Here is a 20,530-nt window from a genome sequence, read left to right on the forward strand (position 1 = left end):
GCCACGATTATTTGGATTGTGGGTAAAGAACTTCATTTGTCATGATCTAGCCGTGGCTAAAATATAATTTGAGTTTTCTCGCGTGTTTTATTATACGTTTTCCCTCTTTATTTTTTTCACTCTCTCTTTACCAATTTCCTCAATATTTCACTTTCCCTTGCCGGAAAATATCAATGAGATCTTTCGTTTCCCTACCCAATATTTGTTATAGTGTTTACCATGGCTAAAAATTTGTTATCACATTTTAAGTAGCCGTCGCAAAAGTCTAATTTAACCGTGACTAATATTTGCAACGCCCATATAGGCCACCCTCAAAAACACCGTGGCTAAACAGTGAATTTCTTATAGTGATCCCACCCTAGCTAGAGGTCCGCCCACAGGTGCAAATGACATTCAAAATCCATTTTGTGGTATTGAAAAAGGTATTTTCGTCACATGATTAGTAAGATTTGATTTATTATACATGCAAGAGGATGGTCCCCCGTATGATCTCACGATATCAAATTATGGGCCACTCGTTTCTTTGTTCTTCTTTAGGGGGGAAAGCCATAATGCATGAATAATCCACCAATGTGCATGAGTATATATGTCTTAAATTTGTATTCATTCAAAAAGAAATGTCTTTGTAAAATGTATTAGCGGTCAAGCTAGTCTAATTAAGTCAAGTCTATGCAATTGAAAAAGTATTTAAAATTATCCAAAAAGACACACAAAAAGAAGAAACAATAAACATGCATATTCCTTGACCTTGTTTGGTTCACATAAGCTATAGCATAATTTACATTACATTGAATTGAGACAACAATATATATTCCATAAATCAAGATTCCAATATAAACCCTAAACACTTCTCAAACTTTACTCACCATCTCATCAGTTTCATCACTCACTAATCTATATATATATATATATATATATATATATATAAAGCATAAATAGTTCTTCTACCACTACTCATAACCCTAATTATATTAACCAATCATAGCTTTTAAATCATTTTCTTTAAAAAATAAATAATAAAAAAATTAACAATTGTAATTAATTTTTTTTATTTAGCCACGTGCCACATTACTTCTAATGATTTGTCATATGCCACATTTAATCTGAAGCATTCATATGTCTTTTCATTTCATTTCTATGCATACACAATTATGATTTTCATATGCCCAATTTAATTACCAAGAAATCTAATGGTTTTCAATGAAAAGTTTTTTTTGAAGCAATGAAAAGTTGTACAAATTTAATTTCATATAAGCACCTATTTTTATGGTGGACATTATAAATACTTTTCTATTTCTTTGTTTCTTTTTCGATTTTTTCCACCACCTAAGTCATTTGGAAAGAATTGATTTTCTTCTTTACCTATGTTTTTTTTTTATCTTCCATTCACATTCACCTCTTCATCCTTCTTATTTTTTCATTTTGTTCCTTTTTAATGTGTTTGCTCATGGTATTAGGTAATAATTCGTCATTTTAACTATTTATGTTTCCTCCCTTAATTACTAGCTTGCATTCAAGATATTTGCAACAATAGGTTTAATTCATATGCTTTGAATATCTATAAAATCTTTTGGGAAAATGCTAAACAGTGCCCCCGGGGCACTGGTTAAGCATGTTAAAATAGGAATTTTGTCTTGAAATGCGTGCATTCAATGCCTCAAAAGTAAACAAAGTTGTCTTTTCAATATAAATTTTATTTTTTATTTCCTTTTTAGGTATGCTTAACAAGTGCCCCGGGGGCACTGTTTAGCATGACCCAATCTTTTGTTTTGTGGATATACTAATTTACATTGGTTGATCTAACAAATACTTCATTTTAATTTTTGTCCAAGTAGATGTTGTTATCATCATGGAAGTAGGATTTAGTGTAATTGCTTATATATTTTTAATGTAATACTACTATTATGCAATTGCCTTTATATATGCTACTTATTTATTTTGGGTTTCTATCACGGGAGTATATATTAAATAGTGTATTGTTTTTTATTTATTTTTACTTTTTTATGTTTGCATTATATATTTTTTGATTTTAATTTAGAGATTGATATACTTGATTTATATGTATAAATGATTTATATTATAATTGTGTTTCTCCAAGCAATTGACCCTGTATATGCTTAATAATTGATTTGTTTGTTTGATTTTTGGTTACAAAATTGGAAGAACTTGGAGAACTATGTTTGTACAAAAAAAAACAACTTATGAACTATGTATGTCCTTGCTTTAAAAAAAATGTATGTTCATGATTTTTTATTTTATTTCAAGTTTCAACTATAGGTCATCCTCCTTCAATTATTTAAATTTTTTAGTTAACGTTATATTATAAACAACAAATAACACCCGTGCATCGTACGGGTAAGAGTATAGTATACTATAAATTTACAAAAGCTAAAAAGATATAAAGGCTACAAACATGATAAAAAGTAAACTTAACCCACAAAATCACTACATTGTACTTCCAACAACGTGGGCTTCTTATCTAAGCCACTACAATGTTTGAAAAGTATGTTCTCTTCTCCTAGTAAATATAAGTAAATAAGAAAAAAATAATAATAAAGGAGTAGCTTCTAGCTTGCACTAACATCCATCAACAAGTCATTTCCTCCAAGATTCGGCACACATATGCAATTACGGCCACAATATAAACGATGAAGTCTCTGCAACGACATTGTAATTGTAACTTAATTGATTTGTTAAATTAAATATACTATTTGGTGCAAGTATATTTAATTTGGTCATTGTGATTTATTAAGGCATGGTGATACTAGTGTTGCTTAAAATAGTACATAGATCTGAAAGTGTTGCCAAAAGATCAACAGATTCAGATATTAGTTGATCATTCTCTAGTGAAAGTAGAAGATGTTGATTCATTGTGAAAGCTAGTTGGTTTTTTAGTTGTTGATTTTCAATTTTCAACCGGTTCAACCGGTTAGTGAGGTTCTCTAAATGTGTCTTCTTTCTACAACGGGACCGGCGAGCTGATTCCCGGTTCGACTGCATGCGCCTTAGTTTTCTTTCCTCTGAAGAGTAAACCGTCCGGTTTGAACCTTGTGAACCGGAGCTAGGACTGGTTGGGTCTTCTGGTTGGTTAATGAGGGAAATGAGGTATTGTATTTCACTTTCAGAAAGCATGGTTTCGAGAACCGGGGGATATGGTAACTGAACCGCTTCTTCGGTTTGGAATAACATGGTTCAGCTAAAAAAACGGAAATTATAAGAGAAATTAAAAAAAAAAACCGGTAAGTTCCAAAGAGTGAACCGGAGGGAGGTAGGAAGGGGAAAAGGGAGGAAATGAAGGTGAGGGGTGGAGTATTTGTAGGGAGAAAAATGGCAACACGTGGGGTCCACTAGAGCAAAAGATTTTGGAAAATAAATAGCACAATGGTTCTCAAAATAAATAATAATAAATAACATAAAATAAATCAATTAATACATTTAGTTGGTTCAGTGATAATTGACGCTGAATTTGGTAGGAATGACAAGGTTAGATATCTAGCAACTACGATCGGAACGAGACTGAAACCACTCGATGACAGAGTTAATCCCCAAATCATATTTAACTGACGGTGAAAGTAAAAACAAATAAATAAATTCATACTTATAACGTTTAGATGAGATGACACAAATTTCTTTTAATTTATTTAAAATTTTGGATTCAATTTCAAGTTTGAATATGCTACAACGCTAAAAGCCTAAAACTCTTTAAAATATTGTCTCCTATTTTATAAGACTTGAAAAAGTAATATCTATAGTTACATGCAAACGATACACAATTCACACAACAACAAAAAAAACAATAAAAATCAACTTGGTAATTTATATTTTTTAGCTAATCAATTCAATTTATTTGGCATAGCAACAAGCATAACCACTGATCAATTCAATTTTTTAAACTATTTAATTTGTCTTTCTTATGAAAATTGAAAGACTAAATTAAGTATTATTCTGAATTCGACAAAGAACAAATTGTGAGGTATCAAATTGCATCTTTAGTCTAAACTAATATAATTTTTTTGAACGGTCTATATTAATATAATTAAAAGTAGGCTTTAATTAGTCTTCAGGTGTCTTTTCAGTTTAACTTACAACAATGTGAATGCACACCACTAATTAGGGGCGTCTCTGAGAGTTTTAGAAAACTCTGTGCAAAATTTAAAAGTGACCTTTTAATAAAAAAAATATAATTTTTTTAAAAAAAAAATTATCGATTTAAATTGTATATAATACAAAAAAAATCATTTTTATTCTTGTAATCATATAAATTATTAATATTAAACCAATTGCATTAAATCAAATAGAACAAGAAATACAAAATAATTATCTTTGTATATAACGTCAAAAAAGAACATCTTAATCTAAGATTAAATTTTATGCAAAGATTAAAATGGACCAGAACTATATTTCCGAGTATAGATAACTAATCTAATGATACTCATATGATATTTTATGAACATTAATAATATATAACTATTATTTTAGGACCTAAAATTTAACCTATTAATATACATCTGATATTTTATAGGTATAAATAATATATAAATAATATTATAGAACCTCAAAATTTTGAGTTGAGACCCTCAAAATTCTGAGGCCCGATGCCGTCGCAGTTCCCGCATATGTGTGCAGGCCGGCTCTGCCACTAATCAGGATTATTCAACTTTTAAGCATGCAACCTTTTTATGTCGGGTGTGGGAATGTGGTGGGGATTTAAGGATAGGGGTATAAGCTTTTTGTTTTGGTAAGGGAATTGATTTACTTTGGGGAAGATTAGTTTTAGCTTAATGACGAAGGATCAAACATAAACAACAAATTGGATTAGATTAGAAAGTTGCCGAAAACTATTGGAAACACAAATTTTCAAGTGGAAAAAATAAGTGAAAGTTTGCTCCTAGCGAACATTAGGCCTTAGAGATATATAACCAGACATTTTGTTTTGAAGGAATAATAAAGTAATTACACAAAGGAAAAATATTTGTTATTTCATGAGATAAAATTGAGAGAAATATTACCAAACAAAAATGAGAGATGGAGTGGAATGAGTAGTTCAACCGATTGAACTAATTGAACTATGGGTTAAAGAAGTTAGAAGTCCATGGTTCAAGAGAGCTGCTGATCGAACTCATAGTGATTTAACGGTCCAATTAATTATTCATTCATTCTCCTTTTTTTAAAAAAAAAGACAAATTCTTATCTACCCATCAAGACAAATTGGGTAAAGTAGCACATCCTAGTTGTAAGAATAAGAATGGTCACATATATTATATCACTTTCTATTTTTTATTAAAAAAGCGTGTAATTTTTAATTTTAATCATTTATTTCATGTAATTGCAATTCAACCCTATTTTCATTAATGATTAGTTCATTGAAAGAGGAGTTTTGTTCCAAGTTTCAAGTACGCACCTTCATGTCTTTCACAACGAGCTTTGTGGATCTACACTACAAGACTTATTTTCACAAATTAACCAGTAAATTTAATAAATAAAAAAATCTAATTGAATTTAGGGACAGTTGCATACACAAAACACAACAAAAAGAGAAAAAAATGTTTATGAGCGGAAAACACAACGAAATCCTCCATCTTTCAACTACATTTCAGATCTGTTACCTATGGCTAAGACCTCCTCAACTGCAATTGGTCTTTCAAGTTTGATTTTTGAGTTTGTGTTAGAGTTCATTGATACATCTACCTTATTGTTATATTTTAAAAAAATTGGAATTAAATTTTATATTTTTCAATCAAAACTATGAAAAGTCATTTGTAAATGTATTTTCTAAGCTTTTTACGATTTTATTTTATATTTTGGTGTTGTGTATATGCATAAACCGCCAAATTTTTTATTTGGTTCGACGGTCGTAACTGGGTCAGAATGACCCGACTAAAGGTTGAAGACAACTCCAATAGCTTATTAACCGAATATGATATTTATATCGGGGTTTGATTCTCTCAATTTATATTTTTTCTTTCACTTAAACTTATTTGTTTTTTATAAGTAATTTAATAATTGTCTTTCTTTTTCTTTCACTTAAACTACTTTTTTATTTCTTCTTTTGTGGATAGGAACAGTAAACTAATTTTTGTTATAGTCGATGTTTTTTTTATCCTTTTAAATAATTAACTTTTATTTTTACTTTTTAAAAAAAAATATATATATATATATATATATATATATATATATATATATATATATATATATATATATATATATAAGTTTACCATGTGTTTAATTTTTTAGTTAAATATATTTTTAGTCCAAATAAATATCTCGAATTTTGTTTTTAATCTCTATAAAACATTTCCGCGGGTTTAGTCTCTCAAATATTTTTTATCATAATTTTTGTTCTCTACAATTTTCAGTCAACTGGTATATATCATTTGAAATTTTAGAAAAAGTCATGCGATCATCTTTAGTACATTACAAATCTCTCTCGCAAAACTTAAATTTTTTTTTTTTAACAAATGATGAATTAAATATGATTTTTTTTGTTTTTTGTGCTTGAAAATTTATAAATAATTCATCTTATGTTAAAAAATTCTAAATTTTTGTATGAGAGATTCTTATAATATTATATGAAGGTGGAAAAACACAAGAAGGGGGGTGGGGTTGAATTGTGTTTTAGTATTTTAAAATTTTTTCGAGTAGCAGCGGATAAAACTAAAACACGAGGTAAGGAGATAGAGAGAAAAGAAGAACACAAAGGATTTTATACTGGTTCATTTCACAAATCGAGAGTAGTCCAATCCTCTTGCACTTCCAAGAGAGTTTCACTAAAATAGGCTAATGAAATATAGACGTTGCATTTGACCGTTGATGAAGATATGATTGCCAGCTTGGTCTGAGTTAAATTGTCTTGACATGGATTTGAATTATCATCCATTTTTGAACAAGAGTTTCCATAACTTTGCCTCGACGCAGAGAAACTTTCCTTTCTTAGCAAAGAAGACCAGACATATTACGTTACTCCCTTAAGACTAGGGATAATGTAAGAAAGCTATCCTGAATCTTTGGTACAGTCGCTTTCGTCTTTGATAAACGTGTTGACCACCAATAAAACAAACATATTCTTCGAAAAGATCAGAGATCTGTCCAGAGGTTCATTATCTTCTGAGGTTTCAACTTCTGAAGCTTGCATCTTTTGAATGTTGATAACCTCTGGGCCTTCAGAACTTCTGAATGGTCATCTTCTGGCATATCTTCAGAACTTATCTTCAAAATATATTTGCATACTTGAAATCAAATTTTAATACATCCAATTGTACATTTAATACTTTGTTATCGTCAAAACCTTTAATAGTGATTAATTGAGAATTTTACAAAATTCAATTTTGTTCCAACAATCTCCCTTTTTTTGATGATGACAAACATAAATATTAATCGTCAATTGTTGTTAAATTAATTTATCATGTTTCTCTTAGGTTTGTGAGTTTTGCAAGCTCCCGTAAGATTGATACTCCATAAAGCTTCAGCTTTAAGTTTTATCCATGATAGCTTTATTTAGTATAAGATTAAGTTATTGAAAGTAAGATTAAGTTTTATCCATGATAGCTTTATTTAGTATAAAGCTTCAGCTTTAAGTTATTGAAAGTGAGATTAAGTTTACATCAAATCTATTATTTATTCCGTCAAAAAATTAAACTATTATTTTATAGTGTTTTTATAATATTAATAGTTAATTAAAAAATTTACAATTTGGATATTAAAAAATTGATCCAAATTAAACCGGATAAAATGATATCAGATTTTTTTAATTTGTCGCCCAAAATTGAACCGAACCGCGGACACCCATAGGCTCGGTATTACCAAATCCTATTTCTAAAGACTAAAAATTTACCATGGACATTATTGGAGTGGCCAGGGTTCGAACCCCGGATTCCACATTTTTTCACATTTAACTGTAGAGTCTATCCACTAGGCTACTTAACAAAAAAACAAAAAATTTATTTAGCCCAAAATAAAAAAGAGGCTTACCAAAAACAAAAAAAAAATCAATACTCCCCTAATTTTAAATATAAGCAAAAAAATAATTTTTTTAGATTCAATAAATTATCGACGAATTTGATCTATAATAATATAGACCAAATTTATTAATTATTTAATAAAGCTAAAAATTTGTTTTTTCTTATACTTAAAAAAATATATATTTTTGTTTATATTTAAAATGAGAGTGAGTATCCTGTATATATATATTGTAAAAAAATATTAATAAAAAACTCCTATGTCTTGTTCGTCGAAAACAAAGGAAAAATGTGTCTTCTTTTTCAATTGGGTTAATCACTTCATTGATATGTGAATATATGGGAATTGGATCGATATGCTAGTATTAATTAAGTTTTTGTTTTTTACAAGGTTCATTAATGAAGGTGGTTTACACTTCACACGAGGAATGATTTTTATTGGAATAAGAAGGGGTGAATCCACTATTATTAAAAGATATATTGCCACAATTGAAAATTAATAATATTTAATGATATTATAAATGACACTTTTTTCAACCACTAATAATAAGACACGTAAAATGGGCTGTATGACCCATTTTTATGAAATGGATAGTCAGGTTGTCACAAAAAAAACTATTAATATAGTTTTGTTTTCTTCTCATTATTACCTCTTTTTGGATATAAACCTAGGAAAAAAAGAAGAAGCTTAAGGCACTATTTAATGTGTATTTTTGGCTAGCTAAAAGTGTTTTATTTTCTCCCTTTCCCCCACCCTAGTAGGCATCCACGCGTTAGTTACATGTTAAATATGCTTTCAATTATTTTGTAAGTTTAATTTCACACTGTGGTTAATAAGTTTCCTTTAGAACAAATTGTTTGGGAGAATTTGAGTTTGATTCCCCATAAAAACAATTCTTAGTCATATACTTTACTTACCTCACAATTACCAGAGGTCCCTTACGCTAGGAACTAGGGGTTAAAAAAAAAAAAAAAAAAAAACTTATACAAATAATTAAAATTTTAAATTCAGAAAATTATTGTGGATACTTACTAGACACATAGATACACAATCAGCTTACACTGCTCGAAAGTAAATATCAATCTTGCAAAATTAAAAATCAAGAAATTTCCATGGTTACAAGCACACACATGTCGGCTCACATCTAGGGATGAAAATGTGTATTTGGCACAAAATATAACTAATTTGTTCTATTATATATCCATAATAACAAAATTTGACATAGATAATCAAGATAATAAAAGTTACTACCCCTCCATTTTTAAATAATTGTCGTTTTAATTTTTCATAAAAAAGCAAAATAGTTTTAAAAATGTTGTAATAATTTTAGAAAATTAATCTTATTAACTATTGGTTGTTACTTCTCAGTTTAAAAGTAGCGCAAACAAAGTATCCGAAAAAAAAAGTAGCACAAACAACATAAACTTGTCGTGTGTGCATTGGATTGTCGTAGAAAATAAGCTCCGGTTGAAAATTAATCATCAAATGCATTGGATTGATAAGGATATTATGCATCTCTCTGCCCTTTTGATGATCAGAGAAGGTGGTGACAAATTGGTTGGTTTTTGATCTATCTCCTAATGTTTTTAAGGTCATTGTGGATTATATTCAAAAGGGTATGTTAACTTGTGTCTTAAGGGCACATGTTAAGCTACCTAAAAATAGAAATATATAGCATTTAATGATGCAAAGAATTTAATGTTTAAATAATTGAATACAATACAAGTTCAATAAATATTTTCCACATTTATCTTCTTAACATATGCCTTAAGGGCACAAGTTAACATTCTCCTATTCAAAATTGTATTATAGACCACTCGACTTGTGGTGGCATCCTTATGACTCGGATGGAAATTTTCTTTTCTTAGGAATTTTAATTCAGTGATTGTAATTTGGAGATCATAAAATGTTTAAGCATATTATTATGTCCCATGTTAAAAGTTTTTTTAATAAGAGAACAGCTTTAATATCATCCACAAAAATATATATGACACAATATTTTCTATTGAATAGTAGTTTAAAGAATGACACGTATAATACAGTTCAATTTGCAAGTGTCAGTGTCACAATTGTGTACATTGTCTACACGAAAGAGATGTGTGGAGATTTGAGCTAGAAAAGTAGTTTTTTACAAAAGCTAGAAAAGTAGATATAAAAATATAGAAAGCAAATTCGTCATCTAAATTATCAAATGTCGACAGAGACATGGTTGTATTAATCATACATCTATTTGTCTTGATTTACTTTAGCCAATAAAAAATATAATTAGTTTTCCTACTATAGTTTTACCAAATCAATCATATGAACTATTGGCAAAGACACACATAATAACGATTTCTGATATGTGAGCTTCAATTTAGTTTATTTTTATGTTTATTACTATCACAAAATTGAAAGGAATATTCTCAGGTAGTTTTCTTAGTTAAGCTTTCTTCTTTTGGGGAAGTTTTATTTTGGTTGTTAGTTGGATCCCCATGGACTGCAAGTACAAATATTATTAAAGCAAAATGTGGGTGGATGATAACATGCAATCACTTCTATTACCATTTTAGCTAACCTTGATTAATTTAATGAAGAAAAAAGATAATTAAGTAACCGTGTCTTTTGGCGTAATAATAAAGTAACTAGGTTGCATGTGCTGCAAGAAAATTTAATGGAAAGAAGAATAGTACAATTTAGGTGCTTCTCCTTTATCTACACGTTTGTTTCCTTTAGCCACTTCCTTAGCCTATGAAAACATATTCAACTAGATGTACCTTCTATGGAACTGGCAAAATTCCATTAAGATGCAAGAAATTTTGAGTTGAGAAAGTTCTAAACACGCACTTAAGTGAATATGAACTCCTTGCTTGCGGTTAGAGAAGCACGGGTACGAGCAATTTCGGCCATTGAATTAAAATCAAATGGCCCGCATCTGACTTCAGAGATCTGCTCTTGAATAGATCTTGAAATAAGAGTCGTCTGATGAGATTGGACGACTGGGATTTGTAGTGCATAAATGTGTGGAACCCATTGCTACCTATATATGTGGCTCTACATTCATAACCTTGAAACTGTGATAACATCAGGTTTGAAAGGGATACACAATTTTTCTTCATAAAAAACTGGGTTTAACTAATAAGGAACTTAGTAATTGGCAGTGTGGGAATTAACAATAATCCAGCTTATATACTAACTTACATATCAACGAATGTTTATAAACAGTCGAACATGTGCAACGAATTCCCCCGGGACTTTCACCCCACCACCAAAATATTCACACACCTATGCGTGCACGAGCAGCATACACCAAAAAGAACTTTCAGAACAGAAATTAATTTCATAACTTACATATCTCCAATTCAATTTTCTTTGCACCCAGAAATGATCACATGTTCACTGGAGGAGCTCCCTAAATATGACAATCAAATGATCATAATCAGTGTTCTCCAAATGAATAGTATCAGTGAAATAAAATCAAAGAGTAGCGCTGAGAAATGGGAATACTACTTTATGCGGAATGTATGCTAACTGTTGATAACATGAATTCCCAAACCATGTAGATTGTCATTTCATTTAGCCATAAATACTCAATGCAAGACCTCACCTTAAACAGAAGATCATAAGCTATATATTCCCAGGGCAACGATATGGACATTAAGCTGCACTTCAAAGGTATCATTTCATCCAAATTTGGGCTAGAGGCAGCAGCATAAGCATGCTTTGCTGCTACTGATGCAACCGATGCAGCTCTGCGGACAATTACACCTAATCCAAACCCTTTCTTCGATATAACTGGAGAATGTGGTCCTGAATCCTGCTGGCTTTGATCTGACATTGCAACAGACAGATTCCATTTCATCCATCTCTTAATATATACCTTTTAAATAATAGAATTAGAGCTTTATTGCACACACAAGCTTCACAACATATTTGGTGAGATTAGTCAGACACTAAACAGTATTGCCAGTGAGGCTTGGATCTATCTATCAAGTATCCAAAACGTACTTGCAATCCTGATAGACTAAAATTTAAATCAATCATGTAACATTGAACCAAACAGTAACGCTAGCTATTTATACTTCATCTTATTTTCCTACAATATAGAAATTCAGGGTGGAAAACGCAAGTTTTTCAGTTTTCAATACAAAATTCAAAAAACCCACGTATGAAAAAGTTTCATTACCTGCAACACCAGAAACAGCTACTTCAACTTCCCCACGGCCTCCGGGACCTTTCATGTAAATCCTATCTGTTTTGCCAGAATAATGGCCTCCTGATAAAAGGCTCCCAAATCGAGATTTTCCGGCTGTAGTACAGCAAACAGGGAATGCATAAGTGGCCAGGGAATGGTTTGTGGCAACCATTAACTACGTAAAATATAATAAACATTGAAGTTTCACTCTGTAAAGGCAATAAATGTTATATGCTGATTTAAGGGAAAAGTCTCTTCTAACAGAAGTAAAAAACGGATGTTTCCTAAAGATTAATCTACGGGAATCAAACTGCTTTATACATGAAATCTGTAAATACTTGAAATATCATAGCATGACAAAGTACAGTGGTTTTACTGGCAAGGATAAATAATAAAAGTTTTCAACCATAGTTAAGTTGTGAAAGTTTCATAGGTGCCGAAGAAATGAAATATCAATTCAAGATCACATTTATATGCACATCCACATATCTTTGTGAATGTCTCTGGTGACACGAAATGTAAACTGTGCAAAAATATGTTTGAAATCATTCATTCCGTAGATAAGTCATTGAAAAACATTGCTGAACAGCTGGAAATATAAACAAAATAAATATCTAAATAGAGGGCATTGAAGGAAAAATAACCATCATATGCATCTCTAACCATCTGATAGCTGACAAATCCTGAGAAAAGGGTAAGCTGCAAGTCAGAGAAACAAGAGAATTAGAATGTCACCATTTGTTGATTATGTACTAATTACGAAGATACTTAGATACAATACATCAGACAAAAAAGATCGAAAGTGACTGGGTTCATCCATGAGAAAACATTGAAAATAACAGTGACTTTGTTGAAAAGATTATGTATTATTGGGCGCAAGGATACAATTCAAATTTCCACAACTTTTTTTTATTGATGGGTTGACAGAGAACTTGTCAAGAAAAGCTATACCAATATATTAACTCATTTGGAACTAACATGTATTTCAGGTATTTTTTTATTGCTCTGGATCAAGTTGTTTGACCTGTAACCAAATTGTTTTTAAACAGCAAAACTTCATCTGATAAGTGTAAACACCATAATGCGGTTAGAATAGTTACAACCCATAATTTCCAAGCCATGTGCATAAGTGACAATTGCTTCAGCTGCACATTTCATTATGTAAGTACATAGAAGAGACAGTATATACACTTATACAATGTATACAGATAACATATAGTTAAACGAGCAAATGAGGTATGAAGAAGGTACGTTGCTTCAGCTGCGCATTTCATTATGTAAGACTGTAAGTACATAGAAGAGACAGTATATACACTTATACAATGTATACAGATAGCATATAGTTAAACAAGCAAATGAGGTATGAAGAACAATTACTCAAATAATCTCTAGAGTAAACACCAATCATACTTTCAAAAACCTTAAAAAGAAAATGAATTTCAGTACAGTAACTAAGAATTAACAAACCTTAGTGTCTGTTTTTGTAGTAGAACTAGTACTAGTACAAACTTCCACTGAGGAATCATCACTAGTACTGCAATCATTTGACACCTTTTCACTAGGAAATGCTGCCCCGTCATGTGCATTAAGAACTACACAATAGCAATGATCTTTTTCAGTCAAAACCTGTAGGGAAATGGAATTACAAAGGCTTACTTATGGAGTGAGCAGAGCCAGAATGCAAAAATATTTAATGATAGATGTATTCCTAAATAAGGAACAAGATGCACAAACAATGGAATCGGAGTAAGCATTCTGAGAGAAAATAAATACAATATCACAATGTGAATTAAGAACTCAGCATCTATTTTAAACAAAATTTTCAGCTTTAAACAGCACATTGTAAGCATTACGAATTAACAAGAGAAGCTATTAATCTGCACTAAACTTTTTTACCAGTAGATATTCTCTAATGGAAGTTACATTGCACGTAAGTAAGAATGTGGGGTATTTCAAGGTAACATATTTAAACATGAAACCAACAAGATAACATATAGCGATTTTGAAGTGCTATTCCTATATTAGTTAATTAAAAAATGTGATTCCCATAGCATACTGGATACTTATACATTCCATACATAAAATGCGATTCAAAATCTAAAATAACTTGCTAAAAATGGTATATTACCACAGCATCAAATGTGGAGTCGAAATCATCAATTGCAAAGCATATATCCGGATAAGCAGGTGTTGTTTCCACTTCCTATAGACATGCCAGTGAAGGTGTTATTGTCAATAAAATGATATGAATCTATAAGAAAGACAGTATTCTTTCTCCCTAATGGTATATAACAAAGATAGGTACACTTGCCTTTTTAGAGTCCAATTGAAAATTGACACGACTTGGAGATGCATAAACAGTCTTCACAACCTGAGAAAGTGCAATGTGCCATGTTTGACGAATCAAATTTTATTTTATACATATATTTACGTTTTAGATTTTTAGACATCTTGCATAATATAAAACACATGTTTGTTAAGTCTATGTAACAGGGAAACAACCAAGTTAGCTTAAAGTTTTTTAAAAAGGGACCCTACAGTCCAAAGTCATAAGAACAGAACAGGCCTTATTTTCAAATTGATCAACACCAAAACTTGGTTGTCATAGGAAAGCAGAACACAATCACAGACCCACACACATTCTCAAATCCGTATCTATTTCAAAGGGATTAAAGTATTCTGTAAAGATAATGTATCAGGTAAAGTACATGATGATTTAAAGCATAACTGGTATAGGGAACTATATTGGGTAATATTGATCTCCTTGGATGGTGTATTTTTTTCCGTCTAATTCACACTTCAGAAAATATGACAGCTCTGATACCAAATTGATAGGATCAATATTGTATTGCTAACACAAAATAGCAGACAAATAGGTAAAACTGGTATATTTATTTTAGTAATATAAATAGCTGAAGTTCATATGGGATTCAGCCAACTATTACAGAGATGAAAGAAAAGGAAAAATAACGATAAAGACTGTAACAGGTAGGTAAGGCAATTCGAGAACCCTTGGATCTCCCAGAGCAGTAACAATACTGACAAAATATCTGAATGATTATTCCCCATCGTAAACTCCATAATTATAGCATCTAAATTCTATTTTTTCTCTCTGCCACCTGGCATAGTCATCCAAAAACCACCGAGTTTGTTGCTATCATTTAGGAGTGATTCCCTCCTCCTTTCTTATTGTGCTTACGTGTATAAACTATGTCGTACTTATCAATACCCCCTCCTTCAAAACTCTCCTTGACCTCAAGGAGAAATCCGGGAAACTCTTTCCTCATTTTCTCAACTGATTCCCATGAATTCTCAAATTCTGGTAGCCTTTGCCATTTCACTAATACTTCCACTTCACCCTGCTCATTCCTCCTAGTATCCATTGCTTCTTCTGGCCCTGGCTCTAACTGCCACTGCTCATTCATACAAGCAGGTAGAGGTTGAGATTCTACATTAGGAGAGATAGCTTTCTTTAATAAAGAAGCATGAAAAACTGGATGTACCCTACTGTCATCAGGTAACTTCAGTTTATAAGCCACAGCACCTATCTTCTGCTCTATCTCATAAGGCCCATAATATCTTGGGCTTAGTTTCTGATTAAATCTATTAGCCAACTTCCTTAACTTGTAAGGTTGGATCTTCAAATACACCATATCTCCTACTTGATACTCCACCTCTCTTCTATGTTTGTTGGCTTGTGCCCTCATCTGGTCTTGTGCCTTCAATAACTGTTCTTGCATTTCTCTCAACATAACATTCCTTTCTGCTGTAAGCTTATTAACACTGGTGGTACTCTCCCATACAAAGCCTCAAAGGGAGTGGATTTCAGAGATGCATGATAATTCCTATTATACCAATATTCTGCCCACGCTAACCATCTAGGCCACTGCTTGGGTTGTCTACCAGTCAAGCATCTTAAATATGTTTCTAGACATCTATTCACTACCTCTGTTTGCCCATCTGACTGAGGGTGATAAGTACTGCTATACTTCAATCTTGTACCTGCCTGTTTGAAAACTTCTGCCCAAAATGAACTGAAGAAAACCTTGTCTCTGTCTGAGACAATAGAGCTGGGGAATCCATTACTATGAGCTATGAAGGAGAGAAATCACTCCTGGCAAAGAGAAAGCATCTTCTTTTCAAAATCTAAAAAATCAGGCCTCACATGCTAGTAAAAAGGCCTAGCAGCTCTCTCACTTAAAGCAAAAAGACATATTTCAAGTTTGTTCTAGACCTTACTCACTTTGGGCTGACCCTTGCAAGAGAAAGCAACATATTTTCAAAATCTAAAGGCAATAAATTTGAAATTCGTCATTGAATAAAAGTGGCACAAGTAGGAAATGTTAATAGCTACCAACAAAAGAATTAATGGAACTTGATATGGAAATCACATGCAATGGGAAAAATATATAAACAGCCCAAAAAGACTGAAATAAAAATCAGAACAAACCCTAACTAGACATACATTGAAGAAACTAAAGCCTGCTGCCTGCCATAGCAGTGGTTTGAACAGTGTCTGCAAAAATCAATTTAACTCCTAAAAAGGACACGTTTCACCATCACCTTGCTAAAGGGTTTGGGATTGATAAATCTGCCATACTTTGTCCTAGGTTGGTATCTATCGTAGCATTAAAAAAAATGTATTCTTCTTGAGGATATTCGCAAACACAAAATGGTGGAAATAATATAAAAGAAATCAATTTTTGTCTTTAACAAATAATTACAAGTAAAGGAAGTAAATATAATTCAACTAGTAGACAAAGATTCATTAAACTATGTTTACCTTATATATAGGGGATAAAGATGTATCCTTCCCAGCTTGATGGTTCTGAAGAACCTGTTGACTAGAGAAATAGATATAATTATCAAATTACTCACTGAAACATTTAAAAACCTTATATTGCTCATAAAAACCCATTCATAGCTTTTAGTTAAAGCATATACGATTTTCTGTTTTCAATGTTGCAGAATGTTTCAGTTAGAATTTTAAAAGTTGCTCCAATCATGATCAACAAACAAAAAGATCAAGTCATCAAACCAATATTAGCATGAAAAGCTGATGAAACAGAAATGAAAACTAGCAGTCATTGTACAGGAAATCTTGCTGAACAGAAGTAGCCCACACACTGATCAAATCATACAGATAACCCATCTTCATAGCATTTTGTGAAAACAAATTAATCAGAGATTCATTTCTCTAGACTGTGCATCGATTAAGTGATGCACACATTTTGCAGTGATACAGCTGGAAAAATTATAAAGGCGGTCTAATTGCTTGTGAAACCTTCTAACAGATTAGGCAAGGTGAAACACAATAGTGGAAACAAAATTAAGGAGGAGCATCATTACCTGCAAATTGCAACAGTTACAGTGAATGATGTATGAGCAATTAAATTCAAGTAAAATGAACGCCTCCAATCCACGTCAATTGAAGTTTCATCAATTAAGTTGCTCAACTGGAGGAGAAAAAATTTAAAAAGTTATTCGGCATCATAAATTCATAATGAATAGAATTCCAAAGCCTACACCATATGAGCTATCCAATAAACCTAAAACATTTTAGCAATACAAAACAATAACTTTCACACAAACTAAATAATATCAACACACATAATAAGCAAACATCTTAAAGTTATCAATACTTCTCACAATCCAACTCATGCTATACCAAGGCCAACTAATATGAATCCATAAGGTACACTAAGCAAAATTCTCAAGCAAATTAATACAAGTTCTAACTGATTTTTCAAAGCCAATCGTAGAGGTCAGACCAAAAAAACTATAAGCAATCTTAACAACATAAAAAAAAAAAATGAATTTCAATGAATTTCATTCATACTCAAACACCAGCACTACAAGTTTTCACATTTGATTGAATGAACAAGGGGTGAATAGTGAAACTATAACAAACATATTTTTTCCAACATATTTGCCATTTCTTTGGAGATGTAAATGATTCAAACGGAAAGCCAAGTAACATTAAAAATACTAATATCATCATATTATATGCATGAAGCATACATGCAGGACAACAATAGCATGTTTAACAAACAATTTAAAAAATAATACTGTTTAAATTTCAGCAGCATCATATATATATATTGGATTTACCTCAGGTGCCCACCTGCGTACAAAATACGGATCAACATTCTCTGTATCGCTATTAGAACCAGAACCTCGAGAAACCTGAATCGTAAAAACTTCTAAAAAGGTCAACAAAGATGAATAATCATTAACATAAACAAGAAATAAATCCAAAATTAGGGAAATTAAAAATCACAAATACCAATTTTCTGACAAAGAAAACAAGATCATCATCTTGGCGTCCTCTAGATTCTTTACCACGAACAAAATACAAATCAAATACATCATGCCAAAATTTCATATCCATTTCAACATCAGGAGCATCTTGTTCTTCAACAACAGTTTTTCCTATTAAGTTTGAGTGCTTCTTCACCATAGTCAACAATTCATATCTAAAATTTTAATTAAAAAGGAAAAGCAAGTTATTAACATCGTCTTAATTTTGATTAACTGAATTTAGTTTGTTGATTAGGGATAAGTTTCAGATTTAGTATGATGTGAAGTTGCATGAATGTTCCAGAATCGAATTATGAAATGATGAAGTAATGAATAAAAAGTGAAATGAGATTACGAGTGTGATTGTGAATGTACCTTGAAGGAGTTTCGCTTCCATCGCCAAGCATTTTTTTTCTTCTGGAATTGATTTTCAGTTCGTGAAATTATTAGAGTGAAGAGGTTATGGATCATGAACAAATTCTCAGATTGTTGCCAAAATTCATCGACGAATGAAAAGAGATGAAATTAACCGTTCAGTCGGTGTCACAAAATATTAGAATGACGAAAGTTATATTAAGCATTATTGAAACTTAAACATCAACAAGTCGTTGTAGTATAGTGGTAAGTATTCCCGCCTGTCACGCGGGTGACCCGGGTTCGATCCCCGGCAACGGCGAAATTTTAAACATTTTGCGGTTTTTTCATATTTTGTCTTGCGTTCAGTTTTGTCTGTGTTAGAACTTAGAAGCTTTGAGACCGTGTCACGTGACACAGAAAATAACTATGACATAAATTTGTTTTGCGTTCAGTTTTTCATAATGTTGTGAGATTTAGAATTTAAATTTTTTATTTACTAATATTTAGACCCTAAATAGTTTTAAAAGATCTGTGCCTTTTTATACATACTTCAATTTATCATAAACTGTAAACTCATTTTAATCAGTAAGAAAAATTTGGAAAACCTAGTTTAGTTTCTAGAGAAATAAAAATAAACTTTAGTCTTTGAAAAAAAATTAGGACAACTTAGGGTCTGTTTGGTAAAAATAAGCTATAAGCTAGCTGATAGCTGATAAGCTAGCTGATAGCTGAAAAGCTAGCTTATAGCTGATAGCTGAAAAGCTAGCTTATTGAAATTAAAGTGTTTGGTAAAATTAACTTTTAAAGTGGTTATTAAATATAAAATTACATAATTGATAGTGGGTAGTTTTTTTTTTTAGAGTGGGTAGTTATTAAATTAAAGGGTAAAAATGGAATAAAGTGTAAAAAGCTATAAGCTATAAGCTCAAACGCTATTTGAAATAGCATCTGAAAAAAAGCTATAAGCTAGTATAAAAAGCTTGTTACCAAACACCTCTAATTTTTTGAAACAAGCTTATAAGCTCATATAATAAGCTATAAGCTAGCTTATTTGTGTTACCAAACACACCCTTAGTTCCTATCTAAATTAGCATTGTAAAATAATATATGATGAAAGGGACAATTAAGCCCCTAACGATAATTTAAAAAGACAATTTGCTGGTGGTAGCAACGGCAATGACTTGGCTCGAAAATGAAAACACGAAGCCATAGCAACCGGAGCACGAGCGTTGGTATATGCGGTGGATTTAGCAATTGATTATTACTTTCAAAGAGTTATATTTGAATCAGATCGACTATGAGACCTTGGTGAAGACTATCAATATGCAGCAACACCGTCACCAAACAATCTCAACATTGAGAAATAATTTTTAAATAAAAGTTCTTGGAATTATTACAAAGTTTGTGACAAACTTAAGGTTGCTATTATCATTCAAATACATAAAATGTTACATGCGCTTGAAATCCTTGGGTACAAAGATAATTCCCTTGATATTTGGAGCTTTGTATTTGTCTCTATGAATTTGGTACTGAGTACTCTTGAGTTCTTCATTTCCAGGATATTGACTTAGCTAGCCTCTTGACAATTTATCCTATTATACTTGAATTTATCCTAGCATTAATTAATTGATGGAGTAAAGTCAGGGGATATTAAACTTAGGATATATCCCCTCTAGATTCAATAAAGTAAAAAAAAAATGAAAATTTAATACGGATATACATGTTCAGAGTGAGTGAGTCATA

General features: G+C 31.3%; 1 protein-coding gene and 1 non-coding gene across 3 annotated transcripts; one reads left to right on the forward strand and one right to left on the reverse strand.

Moving 5' to 3' along the window:
* Nucleotides 1-10,474: 10,474 nt before the first annotated feature.
* On the reverse strand, nucleotides 10,475-18,972 carry LOC123894268 (uncharacterized protein KIAA0930 homolog). Of its 2 annotated transcripts, XM_045944222.1 has the most exons (12): nucleotides 18,806-18,972; nucleotides 18,417-18,606; nucleotides 18,242-18,316; nucleotides 17,480-17,586; nucleotides 16,914-16,974; nucleotides 14,442-14,501; nucleotides 14,259-14,333; nucleotides 13,598-13,756; nucleotides 12,775-12,829; nucleotides 12,122-12,244; nucleotides 11,543-11,766; nucleotides 10,475-11,347 (listed from the first exon to the last, which is right to left on the reverse strand). In XM_045944222.1, exons 1-12 carry the CDS (start codon nucleotides 18,835-18,837, stop codon nucleotides 11,324-11,326), a joined length of 1,185 nt encoding a protein of 394 aa, XP_045800178.1. In that variant the 5' UTR covers nucleotides 18,838-18,972; the 3' UTR covers nucleotides 10,475-11,323. The 2 variants fall into 2 exon arrangements, with proteins under 2 accessions (XP_045800178.1, XP_045800179.1); XM_045944223.1 differs by lacking the exon at nucleotides 10,475-11,347 and having other exon boundaries at nucleotides 11,676-11,815; nucleotides 18,806-18,962.
* A 62-nt stretch (nucleotides 18,973-19,034) lies between these two features.
* On the forward strand, nucleotides 19,035-19,106 carry TRNAD-GUC. The gene has a single exon. It is a non-coding gene; the product is annotated as a tRNA-Asp (tRNA).
* Nucleotides 19,107-20,530: the final 1,424 nt, after the last annotated feature.

The sequence above is a fragment of the Trifolium pratense genome, linkage group LG7, assembly GCF_020283565.1.
Source record: "Trifolium pratense cultivar HEN17-A07 linkage group LG7, ARS_RC_1.1, whole genome shotgun sequence".
Classification (NCBI taxonomy): Eukaryota; Viridiplantae; Streptophyta; class Magnoliopsida; order Fabales; family Fabaceae; genus Trifolium; species Trifolium pratense.